We start from the raw sequence: 18,025 nt of genomic DNA, 5'->3' as shown, positions 1-18,025 counted from the left end.
GCCTATCCATTTGTCAGAATTTCCCTTTTTTCAATCTAACTTTAACACCATGTTTGGCTACCATGAATTTTTTTCGGGGAACATTAGTTTTCTAAGTGGTGAGAAGTGAACAAATGGTGCTAAGTGGCTGAAAAATAAGAAAAAATATAGGAAAACACTATTTTGAGTAGAACCTTTCTTTTTACATGTTTTCAGCCACTTCTCATCCCTTCCTCATTCATGCTGTAACAATTTCCCCCCTCCCCCACCCTCCTTGTTCCTCTCCCCACCACTGGATTAACTAATATTCCATGGAAATTTTTTTCACAGCTGCCAAACATTACCACAAGCCAGGATTTTTTTTACCCAAACTTTTGGCTTTGATTTTCTTGTTAAAACTTCAATCTTTTTATGAAGGCCCGGGCCCAAAGAGGTCCAAATAATGTATTTGGAAGGTTGTGTGTATTTATTATTAAGAAGGTTGGTGTCCGTAATAGAAAGACACAAATAGTCACTTGTAATCGTTGTAGATTGTAGATCTTAATGGTGCCACTTCTAATGTTAATTTCATCTTCTTTGAAAAATATTTCTTGTGAGTTTGCTTTGAATGAATTGACATGCGAGCTGGGCTTCGCAGACTCCTCTCTGTTTTGTCTAAAATAATGAAAATCAGGGAGCAGATTTCCCTCCCCACTAACTTCTTTTGACCATTACGACTGCCAAAAAAGATCCACCGCCAATGCGAAGCCCAAAATAATAAGAATGGGTTGTCGACTTGTCAATATAAAGACAAAAAGTAGGGATTATCGTCTCCCTTCTAGAATGTGTGTTTTAGAATTTAACAAACCAGGCTTGTTGTTAAAAGACTCAATACCCTTGAAAAATTAACAACTAATTTGCTAGGGACTACATCAAGTAAAATTTCTAAGAAATAACTAGCAATCTTTGGCGACCAAAAGAGACAATGAGGATCAGTGTAATCTGTTGAAGTACACATGATTAAATAACATCAACTTTAACAGCTTGAGCTTCTGACTAATTGGTTGTTTCACATGGTATCAGACGTCGCAGCGGGTTCAAAACTTGAGAACACCTTGAAATTAACAATCCACATGTAGGGCCGACCCAAAAGAGGGGGCCACATATGCCACGTGTACAGCCAACCCAAAAAAGAGGGGCCCCACATGAGGGGGAGTGTTGAAGTATAAATGATTAAATAACACCAACTCTAATAGCATGAGCTTTTGGAGTAATTGGTTGTTTCGCATAATCAATCTCGGCTAGTCAATTGGGTTTGAGTAGAATCCATCCGGAGATTAATCTGAGTTGGATTCAGAATTGGACAGGCGGAGAGATTCCACAAATCAATTTTGGACTCATAATTGACGCTCTAAGTCCAAAACAAACTGGGCCCAAATGTAATCTTGAGTCCAATAATCAGTTTTTCGATTCACAATCGGTTCTCAAAATCCAAAACAGGCAAGGCCTTAATTTTTTAGTAACAACCAGTTTTGGACTTGCAATCGATTCTGAAAGTCCAAAACAAACAGGGTCTTGTAGTCCACTTCTAATGGTAATCTCATTTTCTTCTGTAAAATAATGAGAATGCGAGATCGCTCACCACCCACTTGTTTTGAAATGATCGTGTAGCATTTAAAGGGATGTGGGAGGATATTACGCTTCTCAAACTGCTCTTAAAACCCTTTAAATACTACACGACAAACAAGTGGAGCGCATGTTTATCAAAACACTTGAGCGCAGAAATCATTTCCCTTCATTTATTTTTACACTTGTCTACTTGACTGCCCTGATCCCAAAAAAGCGAACAGCCAATCAGCAGCTTAAAATAACAGGAATGGGCTGTCAATATCAAATCAGAAAGCGTGGATTTCATCACCCTTTTATAATTTGATAGACCAGGACACTTCTGAAATGGAATTGCGTCCAGGTAATAAAGACATTCAAGACAGCAGTGAAATAACCAATGATTTAGTAATTTTCTCTGTGTGTTTTTTTGCATTTCTTGGATTCGAGCTCCTCTCTTTGTTCTCTTGGTCAATGTCATGGTTTCAAATTTCGGTTTCGGAATGCGTTTTTGTCATCACCCAAACTGAAAATTCTGCTGAAATCCGACCAAATCAGTTTAAATAATATTTTTATCTCAAACAAAATTTCGGCTGAATTTCGGGAAAATATTAAAAAATGAACAAAATCAAGATTTTTGGGTGAAATTTCTTAAGGGCCCGTTTAGATGCCGAGAAGATTTTGATTTAGATTTCTCACATTTGCAGCCTTTTTTATTGTAATTTGGATCGGATGAAATTCTTGGATTTCTAATTCAGCAGCTGACAGTGAAAAAAAATTGTTTTCTAAATTTGCTATGGAAATAAGAAATTGGAAATCCACGGATCTGTCAGTTTCCTTCACTGTCTTTGCTCCTCAACCTCTCCCCTCCACTAGGAGTACCCCCTTCCCTCTTTGTCTCCCTCTACATGAGCGAGCTGCTAGATCTATTCATTTTGTATTCAAAACTCAATTCCAAATCTAATTACAAAATGGGAGGTATCCAAACGGGCCCTAAATTTCGACTGAAATTTCAGTCGAAATTTTGTAACGTTTGGGGTATACCCGATTTCAATTGCGGTCTCACCAAAACCTGAAATTTCGGATATCGGTTGAAATTTAAAACCATGGTCACTGTCACTCAAGAGAATATCTTGTTTTTTTTTTTTTTTCAAAACAAATTCTCGTTTTGTTAGCTAGCAAACCACTTAGACGAAGGGCATTTTTGTTAATTTGAACTTTCTATTTTTTTATTTTCAGATGGGCATCCCGCCCGTCTTAGAAGTCTTCCACTAATATGAATCCGGTATAATATTAGCACTAATGGGCTTGCATCTCGGGATGTGCATTGGATGAATTGTAGAGAATGCTCATATTATAAACAAAAACTAACAGAGTTTGTTAAATCAAAAGGGCAACTTTCAAGTGCAGAGAATTTCAAGGTTGAAGGTTGAGGGGGTGAAAAAGACAAGATGGTTCATGCAGTTATCGGAAGTGTATTGGGGGGATCCATGAGCTTTTTGCTTGCAAAAATAGATGAGGAAGCATCCTTGTTACGAGGAGTCCGTAGGGAAATAGATGAAGTCAAACGCGAGCCAGTGAGCATGCAATCCTTCATCAAGGATGCTGAAACAAATAAACAATTGAATGAAGGAGCTACAAATTGGATAATGAAAGTGAGAGATGTCACATATAAAGTGGAGGATATCATTGATGAGTTCATGTATCGCATGGAGAAGCAATTTGGGATGGGTTTTCTTGTCAAAGCAATTCGGCTTCCCAAGACCATTTTTGTGAGGCATCAACTTGCCACCCAACTACAAGCTGTCAAAAAAGAGATTCATGAAATTTCGGAGAGGAGAAAGAGATACGGTCTTGAGAAGGTCGAACAAGGATCAACTTCAAATGATGATACCGAAAGATGGGGACGTTATGCAGAATCTACATTATTCCTGGAGGAAGATGATATCGTAGGAATCGAGAAAAATAAGGACATGTTAATAAGATGGTTGATAGCAGAAGAAACATCACTCATGTTATTTGCGGTCGTAGGAATGGGTGGTTTGGGCAAGACCACCCTTGTCACTCAAGCTTACAAGTTCCAAGCCGTGAAGACATATTTTTAATGCCATGCTTGGATCTCTGTTTCTCAATATTATCGAATCGAAGAGCTTCTCAAAAGCTTGATCAAAGAATTGTTCAAGGAGAAAAAGTAGGCAAAGAAATTGGCATCATGGATTACAGACAACTAGTTCAGACGATCATCAACAATTTGCAGGGAAAAAGGTTCATGTTTGTTTTGGATGATGTTTGGACTATGGATGTTTGGTCTAAAATAAGTACTGCATTTCCAAATGATAAATGTGGAAGTAGGGTCATACTTACAACTAGACAAGAGGAGGTAGCTTCTTCTTTTTCTTCTTCTTTAGGAGGAATTGGAAGGCCTGTTTTCCACCTTGAGCCTCTGCACGATGATCAGGCCTTGACCTTGTTTTGTAAGAAAGCCTTTTGGAACATCATATCCCAGAAAGAATATGTCCGAGAGAGTTGGAGTTATCAACTCGACGCATTGTGAGAAAGTGTCAAGGCTTGCCACTTACAATTGTCGCTCTAGGTAGCCTCATGGCACTACGAGAGAAGACCATGCTAGAATGGAGGAAAGTTGAAAATAGCCTCGGTTCAGAAGTAAGCAACAATCCAATATTTGAAAGATTGAAGAGCGTCCTGTTGCTTAGCTTCAATGATTTGCCCTACTATGTTAAACATTGTTTCTTGTATTCTAGCATTTTCCCCAAGGATCATCTAATTATGAGGTCAAGGAAATTAGGGATAATATTCCATCAAGCATGAATACGTCTTGTCTTCGTTCTTTCATTATGTTTGTGAATGGCACTAATATTCCCTCATCTACTTTGAATAAAGGGTTTTGCTAACGAGTGCCCTAAGGGCACCCTTTAAGGTGCATTGGGAAAGAGATTTTTCACAAATTTTTACAAAGAAATCTCAAAAGTAGTGTAAAAGTATGATACTATGTGTAAAATGATTGGAAAATCTCTTTCCCAATGCACCTTAACGGGTGCCCTTAGGGCACTCCTTAGCAAAACCCTTGAATAAAATAACATCAAACTTCAGATTATTAAGGGTCTTAGATCTTCAGAATTCCTTAATTCAGAGTGTACCGGATGTATTGGGTGATTTATTTAATTTACGATGCTTGAATTTAAGGGATAATGAAGTTCGGGAGCTTCCGAAATCTTTACGGAAGCTTTATAACCTTCAAAGTCTTAATGATAGGCAAACCGAAATAGGGTGGTTGCCACGAGAAATATTAAAGCTACAGAAATTGCGACATTTATTAGCATACCAGGTTCATGCTGAGACATCCTCACGTTTTAATTGTGAAGATGGTGTGCAACTTCCCACAGAAATTTGGGAGTAAAGAAGCTTACATAGTCTTTCTTGGATCGAAGCAAAAGGGTAGATAGTAGAGCATGTTGGGAACTTGACCCAACTAAGAAAGTTTGGAATTACAATGGTGAGAAGGGAAGACGGAATAGAGTTATGTGCATCCATAAAAAAGGTGAAATACCTTCTCGTATTGAATGTAAAGGCAGCCAATGAGGAAGAAACTCTTGACTTGGAATCACCATCTCCTCCTCTCCTTCACACAATATTTTTGTTTGGGTCTTTGGAGAGCCTACCTCACTGGGTTTGCACCCTTGACAATCTCATGCATTTGACTTTGCATTGGTCTCAACTAAGAGAAGACCCACTTGCTTTCATAGGACGGTTGCCTAATCTTACTGTACTTATTTTATCAAAGGCATATGATGAGCAGGAACTGTGCTTCCATGCTGGAGACTTCCCTAAACTCAAGAGACTATTCTTAGAAGAGATGATTCAATTGAATTCTGTAAGGATAAAGGCGGGAGCAATGAAGAGTATAGAGATCTTATATCTTTGTCGATGTTGGGAGTTGAAGATACAGCCTTGGGACATTGAACGCCTTACCACCTTCAAAGAGCTAAGACTAGGGGAGATGCTAGAGCAACTGCTAGCGAGATTACGAGCAGAAGAAAGCTGGGACCGTTTCAAAGTTTGGCATATCCCCGTAATCACACATTCATTTTCTAAAGAAGGGGAATGGAAGGTTGAAGACTTGCCATATGAATTCTCCTTCCTACCGCAATAGCCTTGTCGAAAGGATGCTGTCAAAATGCTTTCACCATATTCTTTTTCTTATTATTTTTACCATTTATATTTTCAGGAAAAGGTTTTTGAGCTCGAGCTCATGCGCTACTCCCATAGTTGGTTGAGTCATCCAACCCATTTAGTTTATAGGTTATGCTTAGGGTTATGGTTATGGTAAGGGTCATGGGTTAGGGTTAGGGTTATGATTTGTGGAGGTTTAGAATGGATGGCTAGAAATTATGGTCCTATAGATCGGATGGTTAGGATTATGGTATAGACCTGGTTTGTTAGGAACACCCTATCTATGTGAGGTAGTGTAAACTGGATGGGTTGGATGAGTCAAACTACTATGGGAGATTATGTATCTAAGCGCTCAGCCTGAGCTAGAGCTCAGAAACCACGCCCTCTTATATTTTACCCAAAATGTAAATCCTAAGCTTCAAATGGTATTTGTGAGGACGTTCTCTACTTTCTGTCTATGTGCAGCTTGAGTTCTCATTCGGAAAAGGTAATTTCATTTGCAACTACTGTTTGAGACTTAAATTTCCCTAGAAACACATGGTGAAATACCCTTTTTCATCATTTTTCCTCAAAATAGCCAAAATGCCTTCTACTGGGTGATCAAAAGATTGAATCACGATGCGTATCTCGGTGGTCTTGACTTCTGGTGGTGTTTTTAGTTACAAAATTCTCTGAATAATTTAGTTTTTTTTTAAAACAATCTCATATGTTTGATTCTTCTTTTAAACTTTATAAGTCCTGAATAATTCAAAATTCTCATGTTATTTAATTTATATGCATTTTTTCTGAATCAAACCTCTTTTTTCCAAATTAAACACGAATTTGAAAAATAATTCGTTGATTACTTATATATTATCTATAAGAGAAAACTGTTGGTGAGCTTAAGCTCATCATTTTTTTGGTGCGCTTAAGTTGTTATAACGCCTCCCATTAGTTTAAATGTTTGGGTCCCACTGGGTCCCGCTTAAGCGCACCAATGTGAGGCGTTATAACAACTTAAGCGCACAAAAAAAATGGTGCGCTTAAAGCTCACCAACATTTTTCTCTATAAATAAATACATTGAGAAATTAAAGACGATTGAAAGAGACATTGTGGTGAAAACTAGACTCAAATTCTATTCCAGCAAACACACGAACTCAAACCCAGATATCGGGTAACTCTGATGCTGACCGCTTAGCTTGGAGAGGAGTAGAAAGAGATAGGCTAACTGTTTTTGACTTTTTACCTCTTTCAGAGTTGTACTGTTATCTTTCTGTTGTGTCCTTTGCTTTGTTTGTTCTTTGCTCTGGTATGTCTTTCTCTCTGTACTTGACCATCTTGGTCGCTGTAGTTTTTAATATTCTGCTTTCCAAAAAAATTTGAACACTTGCCTGACCGAATTATTCGCAAATTCGAACTTTGTGACTATGAGACATGAGTGGATCTCCCAGCTCCTTCATGATTCCTATCCTATCATGGAACTTTATGTCATGTCATGGAACAATTCTTTCACGAAATTTGATGGTCCAATGCAGTCATGTACTGCTATAATGGGTGACTTTCAAGCTCCTTGGGGTACTCTTATTCTTCAGGTTGGGATCTGCTCGTTTGAAGGCTTTATAACACAACTGACAAATTAAGGTTCTGTCTGCCGATCATTCTTTCCAAAAATGGTGGTCTAATAAGCATTACCATCCTCTGGGTAGCCAAACCCACAGGTATCCGAAGAGGCCTAAATCTGTCATGTTGCAGAACCTTAATTCTGTTGTGGCGTTCACTACTGTTTATGTGCTTTATGTTTTTGTTAGATTCTCCAATCCAGTGGTGCTAACACTACATTCTGGAGGATATATCCGCCTTAATTTGAGCTATATGCTCCTCTCTACAAAGGGTCAAACAATCTGGTAGGACATTTTTCCAAATTACAGATTTGTATCTGTTATAGTGTATGAGTTTTACACTCCATCATGACCTAATGTCATGGAAACAAATGCAGTCTAATGCATAAAGGAATTCAACATTCTTTGGCCTTCTAATGGGCATGAGGATTCCTTCCTCATCAGTTTGTATAGGGGCTCATCTATCCATTCCCCTGCAATATGCAGGGAGATGAAACTTGAAACTCTCCCCATTTATATGAAAGGTAACAGTAACAATTTTATTAAAAGCTGAAAGTGAATTACATCAAACGGAGACATTACATCCCACCAATGCATGCCATTATTAAAAACAGGGGAGTGCCGATATCATTTCCCTTTATATATATTGTTTTACGCAAAGGGAAGGAGGGAGTGCAGGTCATATTAGTGTTTGCAAGGTTGGGTTTTGCTTTTAGTTGCTGTATGAACAGCACAAAGGCTTATCTTTCAAATCTTCTTTACTACTCATTTTCAGGTTGAATTACTGCAGTCTCTATTTTGCTGAATCAACAATCGAAAGCAATCCAAATAGTACTAAATTGTTATGTAACTTACGTCTTGCTAAAAAACCAATTCAAATAGCCCAAAAGCAATCCAAATACTACTCCATGAATCATGAATCTACACCCCTGAGACTCGCTAAAGAATAAAAACTACGAGTCCATAAACAGAGAAGAACAAAGAATGTAAGTTTCAAATGAACGCAATTAATGTTGCAAACAGAAAAAAGTGACTGAAACATGAATTTGCTGCCTCTGAGAGAAAGGACAGACAACTGGGAGATATGAGGCAAAGATTGCAAGTTAAACAACGATGTAGAACGACTATAAGAGGAAAGAAATGGCAAATGTGAAAATTTTCAAAGTGCTTCACACTGATAACAAAAGATATTCCAAAAATACTTACATATGTTCATGCCCCTTCTAGTTACAATGAATGGGTACACCGTGTACATGATTTCATTTTAGTTAACGCAGCATACATCCGCATAATGCAAAGAAATGTTGGATAGCTGATTTTTTAACTTTTAACAGGTATACTGATTTTTCAAACCGCTATGCTTGACAAATTCTACAGTTCTTGACTCTATAACTATACAAATTCACATAGAAAATGGCCACACAGAAGCTCTTCTGCTACTGGACCTAACCCACCTGAATCCCGTGGACCTAAATGGTCATACAGAAGCTCTTCTGCTAGTGGTCCTCATAAACCACTACGCTTGGCAAATTCTACAGTTCTTGGCTCTATAACTATACAAATTCACATAGAAAATGGCCACACAGAAGCTCTTCTGCTAGTGGACCTAACCCATTTGAATCCCCTGTAACTACACAAATTCACATAGAAAATGGTCATACAGAAGCTCTTCTGCTAGTGGTCCTCATCAACCTTGCCAAACACAACCGGTTGAAGAGGAGGGGTGCCTTATCAGGGTCCCAAAGCATTCCTTTGAAAGCCTCAGAGCATTTTTACAATCCAAAGTTTAAGGTCATTTATATATAGATATATAAGACAGGGCCCAATTAGATCCGCATCAGAGAGGCGTTTACAAAGCTTCAGATAAGATTCAAGATTTCCAGACTGTTGGATGTTCTTTCTCAATCCTTGCAACACAGCTGCCCTGTCCAAATACTCAGGATGCAAACCCACATCGATCATTTTTATTAATGTTTCTGAAGCATCTTCAAAATGCCGTCCTTTAATGTAACCACGTAACAGCCACAAAAGTGTCTTCTTCCGAGGCATTGCATTCATAGCCTCCATTCGAGCTAGCAATCTCCGAACAGCCCCAACCTCTTTTTGGGAAGCACAAATAGCTAAAACAATGTCATAAAGCTCATTGCCGGGCTCCTTACCAGCGAGCTTCATTTGCCACAAGTGGTGCTCAGCCTCAAGCCCTCGACCGGCACATGTATACATTGCGAGGAGCCTTTCATGAACCACCCCTAAAAGTATAGTGCCTCCCTCTTGAATAGCCCAATCAGATAAACGGACCCCATTGTTGAGAAGATTTGATTGATAACTTTCAATTAGTTCCACGTCCTCTGCATCAAGTTCATGCATCAAATCAACCTTTATTGAACCTTTCAACTTACGTAGAGCTTTTGAGAACTCGTTCAGCTCTTTAACCAGCGCCGTCATTGCAATAAGATAGCAGTACACCTCAGGTTTCAACTCACATTCCTTAAACTCAATCACCAATTTAACTGCGTCCATATAGTCTCCATCTGACTAAAAAATTCAGTCAGAAAAAAAACCAGCATATTGTGAGTGACAACAGTATTGAGTGAATAATTGACTACAGTAGAGCTCACTACATATGAAGAAACTGAACGTGCTCCACTATGTATACAAAAGATTGATAATATCAGTTATACCACAAGAATAAGCTCTATGTTTTTGGTGAAATACAGATAAAATCATTGGCTCAGTGAAATGATACAACAAGAACAACATGGAAAACGACAACAGCATCTCGCTAAATCCAAAACGGCAACAGCATCTCGCTGAACCCTAAAACCATCGGACAGATTGGCCTTCAAATGGATGACAAAATACAAAATTGTCAACGGTTGATATCAAGTGGGATTCAGGTTGAGTCCAATTCATGTTTTAACAAAATCTCAACCAAATCAGACCCAAGTTTCACCTCTACCAAAGTTCGTTTATCAGAACAAAATAGCAAATGGGAAGAACATATGCTCAACAATTACAGGATATATAATGTGATCATAGCCAATGGCAGCAACACAAACATTGTGTCCTGGGCCATGGTGGACAAACTGCAGTTGAAAACCGAGAGACTTCTGATACCCTACAACATCAGTTGGAAAAAGAAAGTCAACGAGACAAAGGTATGTTAGCAATGCCGAGTTCTTTTGTCAAATGGAAAATATTACATGGATGAAGTATGTGAACATTGATGCATGCCACGTGTTACCAGGAGATCATGGCACTTAAATTAGATTTCACTTTCCTTCAGTGGTCTTACAACGAACAAGAGTTTTTCTACTATAAATTCGTATGGGGAAATCAGCGAATTTCTAGATAAATGAAGATCTGTATGACCAAATTTTGTAGTAAAAAGTGTTTTTTTTATTCCGAATCCAATAGAGCCTAGCCCCAGTGAGGGGAGAACCAACCCAATGTTTCAAAAGCAGAGGGCGGTCGTTCCTAATAACATTAGAGAAGACTTTCAAAGAGAAGGTATTAATTGGTGGAGGACCATCCACAACAAGGTACCGAAGAGAAGATCTGTCGATTCAAAGTGGCTTTTTTATTTTGATTTTATCTTCTATGTTTTAATAAGTCTCTGTAATCTTGTATAAATGTATTGTAACAGTTAGAATGTCATGTGAGTGTCTCTCATTAAATGAGAGGACCCAAGTAGATATACCCATCTCTCTCTTCTTAAAAGAAGGTTCTTTGTACATCAGTTTGGCAATGAATGGTGGAATGAATAAAAGAATTGAAGTCTTGTGCAAGTTAAAGTAATTTCATCCCCTCTTGATTGTGGGTGTGATTCACTAGAACTAATCTTACAGTGATTCCTTAACAACTAATTGTGTGATGCCCTAGTATTTATCCCTCTGCTAACTAGGATCATATTTCACCCTTTATTATTCTTTTTAATCTTCTCTTTTTCTTCTACTTCTCTTCTCAACCCTCAATTTTTCTCTTTCTTGAATTTGTAGGGTTGGAACCCTAGTTTTGGATCAATTTCAACCATTCTAGTTTCAACACCCTTAGTTGTGATTCTTAAAAGGCTTTTTGAACCCTAGATTTAGTCCCTTGATCAGTTACAGTCCCTTTGCTTCTAAAATCCCCACTTCCCTCCCAAAGGTTGTCCTTCATCATATTTATGCTGTAGTAACTAAGGGTGAGTATGTAGCAGCCAAAGGAGTGCCTCACAAACTAAGCCCGTTGATTAGAGAGTTTATGGAGACCATGCAAAAAGAATTTTCTAAGGGATTACATCCTATGAGGGACATCCAACATTACTATGATCTCATCTCAGGTGCTAGTTTTCCTAATCTTCCACACTACCCTATGATTTGGGAGTGTGAGTCCATGTGCATTACCAACACTTTTGACGACAATGAAGGATGAAAGTTAGTGCATGTGCTTCGAAATTAAGGGCATACATAAAAGTACGGTGAAGTATAGATTCTCTATACCTTGATTAGATGCCATGCTATAAAAGAGGGATCCAAAGTGTTCTCTAAAATTGATATGGGAAGTGGGTACCAGGTTATCACCTGAATAGACTGGGACACAATTGTAAATTTCGTTTCGTTTCGTTCGAAATGTTTCGGTTTCAGCCGAAAACTGGAATGAAATGACGAAAATTTCGTTTCGTTCTGGATTTTGGCCGAAATTTACCAAAATTTGATGAAATTTACTGAAAAGTTTCAAACGAAATTGTCCGAAATTTCGTTTCGGTAGCCAAAATGAAATGGCCACCGAAACGAAATTTACAACTATGGACTGGGAGGTAAGGGGAAGAAAGCCTTTAAAACTAAAAAAGGGTTCTAAGAATGATTAGTGATGCTGTTTGGGATTTAAAAAGCCTGAGTACTTTCATGAGGGTGATGAACCGAGTACTCAATGTTTTGAAAATCGGAATCGAATCGTAAATCGTAATCGAGGTCGAATTGTATCATAATGTAAATCGCATCGTAAATCGTAAGATTCATTCAAAAATATAAAAAATATGTATAATAAAAAATTATAAATAAATTAAAGAATAAAAGTAGCCAATTATTCATTTTTCATCCAAATTCATTAATTCAAACAGAAACTACCATGATTAGCATTCAATATCGTAATATGAATTGTTTGCTGACAAACTTGACACATACTAATCATCTAATTCTCATCCAAACATCTAATGACAAATGCTTTGTGCTCGACTGGTTCGATTCGTTCGAAGTCCTACTCCTTTGTCTCCTTCCTTCTAATGAGAGGGATTTCAAAGGCTTCTTGTAATGTAGAAAGGAAATGAGCTCTTTTGAAAGAAAGAAATATTTTCTTTTATACAAAACTTAATTTGGATAAATCACATAAATCGTATGAATCGTACGATTTACTATCGAATCGTAAGATTCATACAAATTAAGATTCAATCATGAGATTCAAATCATTTTGCCTAAGAATCGTAAATCGAACTGTAAATCGTAAGATTTTCAAAACAATGCGAGTACTCAAACCCCTCATCTGCCAATGCATTGTGGTATATTTTGAAGATATTATGATTTATAGCGACAATGAGGAACAACATCTCAGTCACTTAAGAGAGATGCTTATTGTCTTGAATGAAAATAAAACAGTGACGAACAAAATGTGAGTCACTTAAGAGAGATGCTTATTGTCTTGAATGAAAATAAGTTTTTTAAAAACCTAAAAAGTGCAGTTTCATGGCAGAGAGCCACATGTTCCAAGGCTATATCGTGAGCACCTCGGGCATTCATGTGGATGAGAAGGTAAAGGTTATCATAGAGTGGCCGACACCTAAGAATGTTATCGAGGTGATCATGGGTTGGCAACCTTCTAAAGGAAGTTTGTTGAGAATTTTATTAGTATTGTAGCACCCATTACAAAGTACATGCAGAAAGGAAAATTCCAATGGACAGAAGGTTGTGTAAGATTTTTTTTTCTCTGGCTAAAGAGAAGTTGTCATCTGCATGCATTTTAGCAACTCCAATGGACAGAAGGTTGGGTAAGATTTTTTCCCTTGCTAAAGAGAAGTTGTCATCTGCATGCATTTTAGCAATTCCAACGGACAGAAGGTTGTGTAAGATTGTTGTTTCCCCACCTAAAGAGAAGTTGTCATCTGCACACATTTTAGCACTGTCGAGTTTTAATAAGATATTTATAGTGGAGAGTGATGATTTACATAACACCATAGGGGTTGTCCTATCAAAAGAGGAAAGACCGGTCACATTTTTCAATGAGAAGTTGTGTTGATTGCAAGAAGTAATTGACTTAAGAGTTAGAGCTTTCTGCAGTGTGTCGAGTCTTATAAGACTAAAAACACTATCTAATACAGAGAGAGTTTGTTCTTTACATGGGCCATCAAGATTTAATATTTATTTATGGTCAAAACTAATGCTAATTAAATGCACATTAGATGGATTTCTTACATGTAGAAATTATTTTTGTATCGAAGCATAAATCAAGTTCGCAGAATAGGGTAGCAAACACATTGAGTAGAAGTATGACTTTATTAGCCACCATGGCTAATGAGGTTGTGTGTTCTTTTAGTGTCAAAATGAGCTATATAGTGACGACAAAGACTTCAAAGACATCTGGGATAAGTGGCAACTAGAGCAAGCAACATAGTTGCATGTTTAGGACAACTATATCTTCAAAGGAAATTGGCTGTGCAACCCAAGGTGTTCAACCCAATGTGTTTGCTCAGAGAGCGGATTATCCACAAGTTGCATACAGACGGATTAGGAGGACACTTGAGACGCGATAAGAGCACTGCTTTAGTGGAGGATAGGTATTACTTGCTCTAGTCGAAGAGAAACTTTTAAAAAATTGAATTTTTTTTTTTTTGAATGGCACTTTAAAAAAAAAATTGTATAGTTGTGCCATTTATGTCAGGCTACTAAAGGCCGAGCTCAAAATACTAATCTTTACACTCCTCTACCTGTCCCTAAAGCCCAGTGGGAAGATTTATCCTGCGTTGGGTCTTCCACGAACTGGACAAGGTGTGGATTTCCTGTTTGTGGTGGTTGTTAGATTTTCGAAAATGGTTCATTCATCCCATGGAAGAAGAAGATGAAAGTGCCTCGTGTAGCCAATCTATTCTTCCAAGAGGTTGTAAGATTACATGGGGTACTGAAGACCACTACCCTACTCCGTGACACCGAGTTCCTTAGTCACTTCAACATTGCAGTACAGCAATGCATACCATCCATAGACAGACAACCATACCAGAGTTGTCAAAAAGACCCCCAGAGGTCATATGAGATGAATAGCTGGTGCTAAGCACAAGCAGGACTCTTCACTTGCTTATGCCGATTTTGCTTTCAAAATATGGTGAAAAAGTCTACAAGAAAGTCTCCATTAGAGATAGTATATGGATGTGTGTTGGGGCATGCACTAAACTTGGTAGACTTGCCCAAGCTTTTATGTATGAGCATTGCAGCAGAAAAAATGACTAACAGAATCCAAGTTGTGCATGCCGATGTCAAGAAGCAGATTGAAGAGTCAACTGCCAAGTACAAGGAAAATGCAAATAATCACGAGAGAGTCATAGTGTTCCAGAAGGCAACTTAGTGTCAGTTCATCTATGCAAAGAACTACATATAATAAACTGAAGAATCAAAAGTATAGACCTTATCAGATAATCAAGGAAACCACTGACAATGCTCATGTTGATGAGCATTTTTAAGATACGGCTTCGATGTTCAATCGTAATGACTTGTTCGAGTACCATCGACTTGAGGAACCCCATTATCAGAGAGCAACTCGAGGTCGAGTTTTCTTCAAGTAGGGGAGATTGACATAAAACAGTGTGCCAAAAGTACGTAAAGTTGGAATATCAAATTAAGGCAGTTCAACGGGTTAAAACTTCAAACAACCTTAACTTCTGATCTGTGCATTGGATCAGAGCTTATAATATACCACTATTTCGAGCAATTAGGGTTTGTGAGTGTTACAGTTTGGCCCATCCACAGTAGAGCCCACCATTTGCATAGTCTAGAGCAACCTACTCTATGGGTACATTTTAGGTGGTGAATCTCTCTAATCTCTTGCAATGTACCAGAAACAAGCTCATAAAGTAACTCCATGCTAAACAGAAGAATAAGATAGATTCGAATCGACTGCACACATACTAAAGCAATAACGCAAGACACCATAGAATACAAACTAATTACAGAAACACAGATACCTATAAAAAAGAACAGTAAAGTTGGTACAATTAACAGGTCATACCATCATCTTCCAAGCAAGATACCCAGTTGGGCCTCCTCTATTGCCGTCACCATCATCGACCGTATAATCAACACCCCGCTTCAAAATCTCCTTCACAAAAAGCACCGCCTCCGCCTTCTTACCCATCTCCCAATACAAAGAAATCACCTTCTCAATCATACTAAACCTGGGTTTCAACCCAACACAATCCATATCCTTAAGCAAATCAATTACATCTTCCACAACATGCTCTCCTCTAACAAGTTTCTCCACCCAAACGCACATTATCGAAACCATAAGCTCCATGGTCTCCCCATCCACGCGGTTCTCCCTCCGAAGCCAATCGAAAACTTCCAATGCACACCATGAATCCCTCCCTTCTTGAGAAAAGTAGACCAACACAAGCTGAATCTCGCGAGCCGAGAGCCGTCCGTTCATTTCCTCCAAAATATCCGACGGTTCTCGTTCCATCAGCTCTAATTCCTCAATTGCCTCAAAGAATTGATCACTCATTTCATCTTCCTCAGTAGAGAGGAACCGGTACCGGTCCAATCCGACGGACCCAAATGACCGGAATCCCCCAATTCGGACTATTGGGTCAGACCCAGATGACCGGAATTCCCCAATTCGGACTATTGGGTTTCGACGATTGAGGGCTCTGAGACAAACCCTAGAACAAGTTTCAATCAAAATATTGGAATTGAACTGTAGAGCTGAGAATCGAAAACGAGTGAAAGATGAAGAAACAGGGGAACCCAGTTCCGTAACAGGGGAACTGAATCGATGGAGTGCTTCCATTTGTTCTTCAAAAATGTTCTGGAAAATGTAGGGCTACTTGCTTGTGATATCATCAGTTACAAAGAAATTTTAGGGTTTAAGATGAGAGTTTATAAAGCAAGAATTTGATTAGGGTTTATCATGAGAGAGAGAAAAAAGAAGAAGAAGTCCAAACCTTGGTCTTTTTGGATTGCTTGGTTCTTGATTTTGGGTCCGAATTCTGGATTTTGGGTTTTGGACAGTGGAAAGTGTTATCTGGCTTCATTGGTATTGCAGGAGAAAGAATCCGAAACGACAATAAAGCGCAGGGAGATGATTTTTTCGCCTTGCTGTAGGATAATGCGCCCCCCTCTTTACTTGAATTGTGGGCAGACTTTAGCGCTTATTGACGTCAAATCAATTTCAACGGGGGTGCATTATCCGACAGTGTGGCGAAAATATTATCTCTCTAAAGCGCATTGCAAACTGCGGAAGCGTGTCCGTACGAAGATGTGTCGGCGTGTAATAGAATTGACGGGTCGAGGACAAAAATTCACTTGGATAAGACAATCCTAACAGTCCGATTTGTGGAGATTTCTGTACGTCGATTTTGTTTTATTTTAACATTTCGTAATGTTTATGGTCTACGTTAACGGTTAGGATCATATAATAGGGAAGATTTTTCTCTCGTATCCTTTCTCGAAGACCAACAAAACAATGTCGGAGAAAATAAAGGAAGTTTTACCTGCGTGCGCGTGAACTCTTGTATTTTTTAAAGAGATTTGCTAGGCATTTTGCGGATGAGCTGTTGTTGCATGTGAGAGCAGCCACAGGCTTACTTTTCAGGAGATTTTGTCTCTCACATACCGCAAAATGCCCTTAAAAGGGATTTGCTAGGGACCAAGGTGCGAGGCATTTGGCAGGCCGGGTGTTCCATGAGAGAGCAGCCACATAGGCTCACTTTTCAACAGATTTTGTCTTATTCAATTAATTCATCATAGGTGTCTGCTATCTCATGCAACAGCCAAGCCTGCAAAATGGCTTCTGCAATGGTCTCCAGCAAATTCCTTTTTTAAAAAGTATAGTGGGCCCCACTTCATAGGATGATCGATCCAAACCGTTCATTTATTGGGCCACAATGTAAATAGGCTATACCCAGTAGTCATCTCCATAGGATGATCCTAACCCTCCACGTCCTATAGATCATTATATAGAAGCGAGGGTTAGGATCATCTCCCTATGGAGATCATGAACTATGGCGTACAACCTATTTACGTTTTGGCCCAACAAATGACAATTTGGATCATCCTATGAACCGGCCCATTGTACTTTTTAAAAATATTGGGCTTCAGAGCATATGAAAAACTCATAAAAGAGAGATTTTATAGCCTGTGAATAAGTTAGCATTAGGGCATCAAAATCCACTACTATTGGACGATTCTAACCAATTTGTGGCCGTGAGAAAACAAACAAGCAACTGTATTCACAGCCACAAATTGGTGGGTTAGAATCGTCCTCTAAGAGTAGATTTTGATACATGACCCATCCATGCAAAGTCTAACATAAATGGTTTGGATTATTGAACAAGTGGGGCCATCTTATACTTCTTCTACCAGGTCATATATTTTTTTTCTATCAGATAAATGGTTTGGGTCCACATCATTGAATTAATGATCCAAAGCTTATT

At 38.5% G+C, this 18,025-nt stretch overlaps 1 protein-coding gene and 1 pseudogene across 2 annotated transcripts; one reads left to right on the top strand and one right to left on the bottom strand.

The window, feature by feature from the left end:
- The first annotated feature begins 3,014 nt into the window (after positions 1 to 3,014).
- On the top strand, positions 3,015 to 5,734 carry LOC143847919 (disease resistance protein RPM1-like; annotated as a pseudogene).
- Positions 5,735 to 8,528: 2,794 nt separating this feature from the next.
- On the bottom strand, positions 8,529 to 16,667 carry LOC143848721 (pentatricopeptide (PPR) repeat-containing protein). Of its 2 annotated transcripts, XM_077357721.1 has the most exons (3): positions 16,535 to 16,665; positions 15,604 to 16,240; positions 8,529 to 9,888 (listed from the first exon to the last, which is right to left on the bottom strand). In XM_077357721.1, exons 2-3 carry the CDS (start codon positions 16,093 to 16,095, stop codon positions 9,115 to 9,117), a joined length of 1,266 nt encoding a protein of 421 aa, XP_077213836.1. In that variant the 5' UTR covers positions 16,096 to 16,240; positions 16,535 to 16,665; the 3' UTR covers positions 8,529 to 9,114. The 2 variants fall into 2 exon arrangements, with proteins under 2 accessions (XP_077213836.1, XP_077213835.1); XM_077357720.1 differs by having other exon boundaries at positions 15,604 to 16,667.
- Positions 16,668 to 18,025: the final 1,358 nt, after the last annotated feature.

The sequence above is a fragment of the Tasmannia lanceolata genome, unplaced genomic scaffold (assembly GCF_043159265.1).
Source record: "Tasmannia lanceolata isolate RefF3 unplaced genomic scaffold, GAP_Taslan_0.1 ptg000016l, whole genome shotgun sequence".
Classification (NCBI taxonomy): Eukaryota; Viridiplantae; Streptophyta; class Magnoliopsida; order Canellales; family Winteraceae; genus Tasmannia; species Tasmannia lanceolata.
This window is presented reverse-complemented; position numbering and strand designations above follow the sequence as displayed.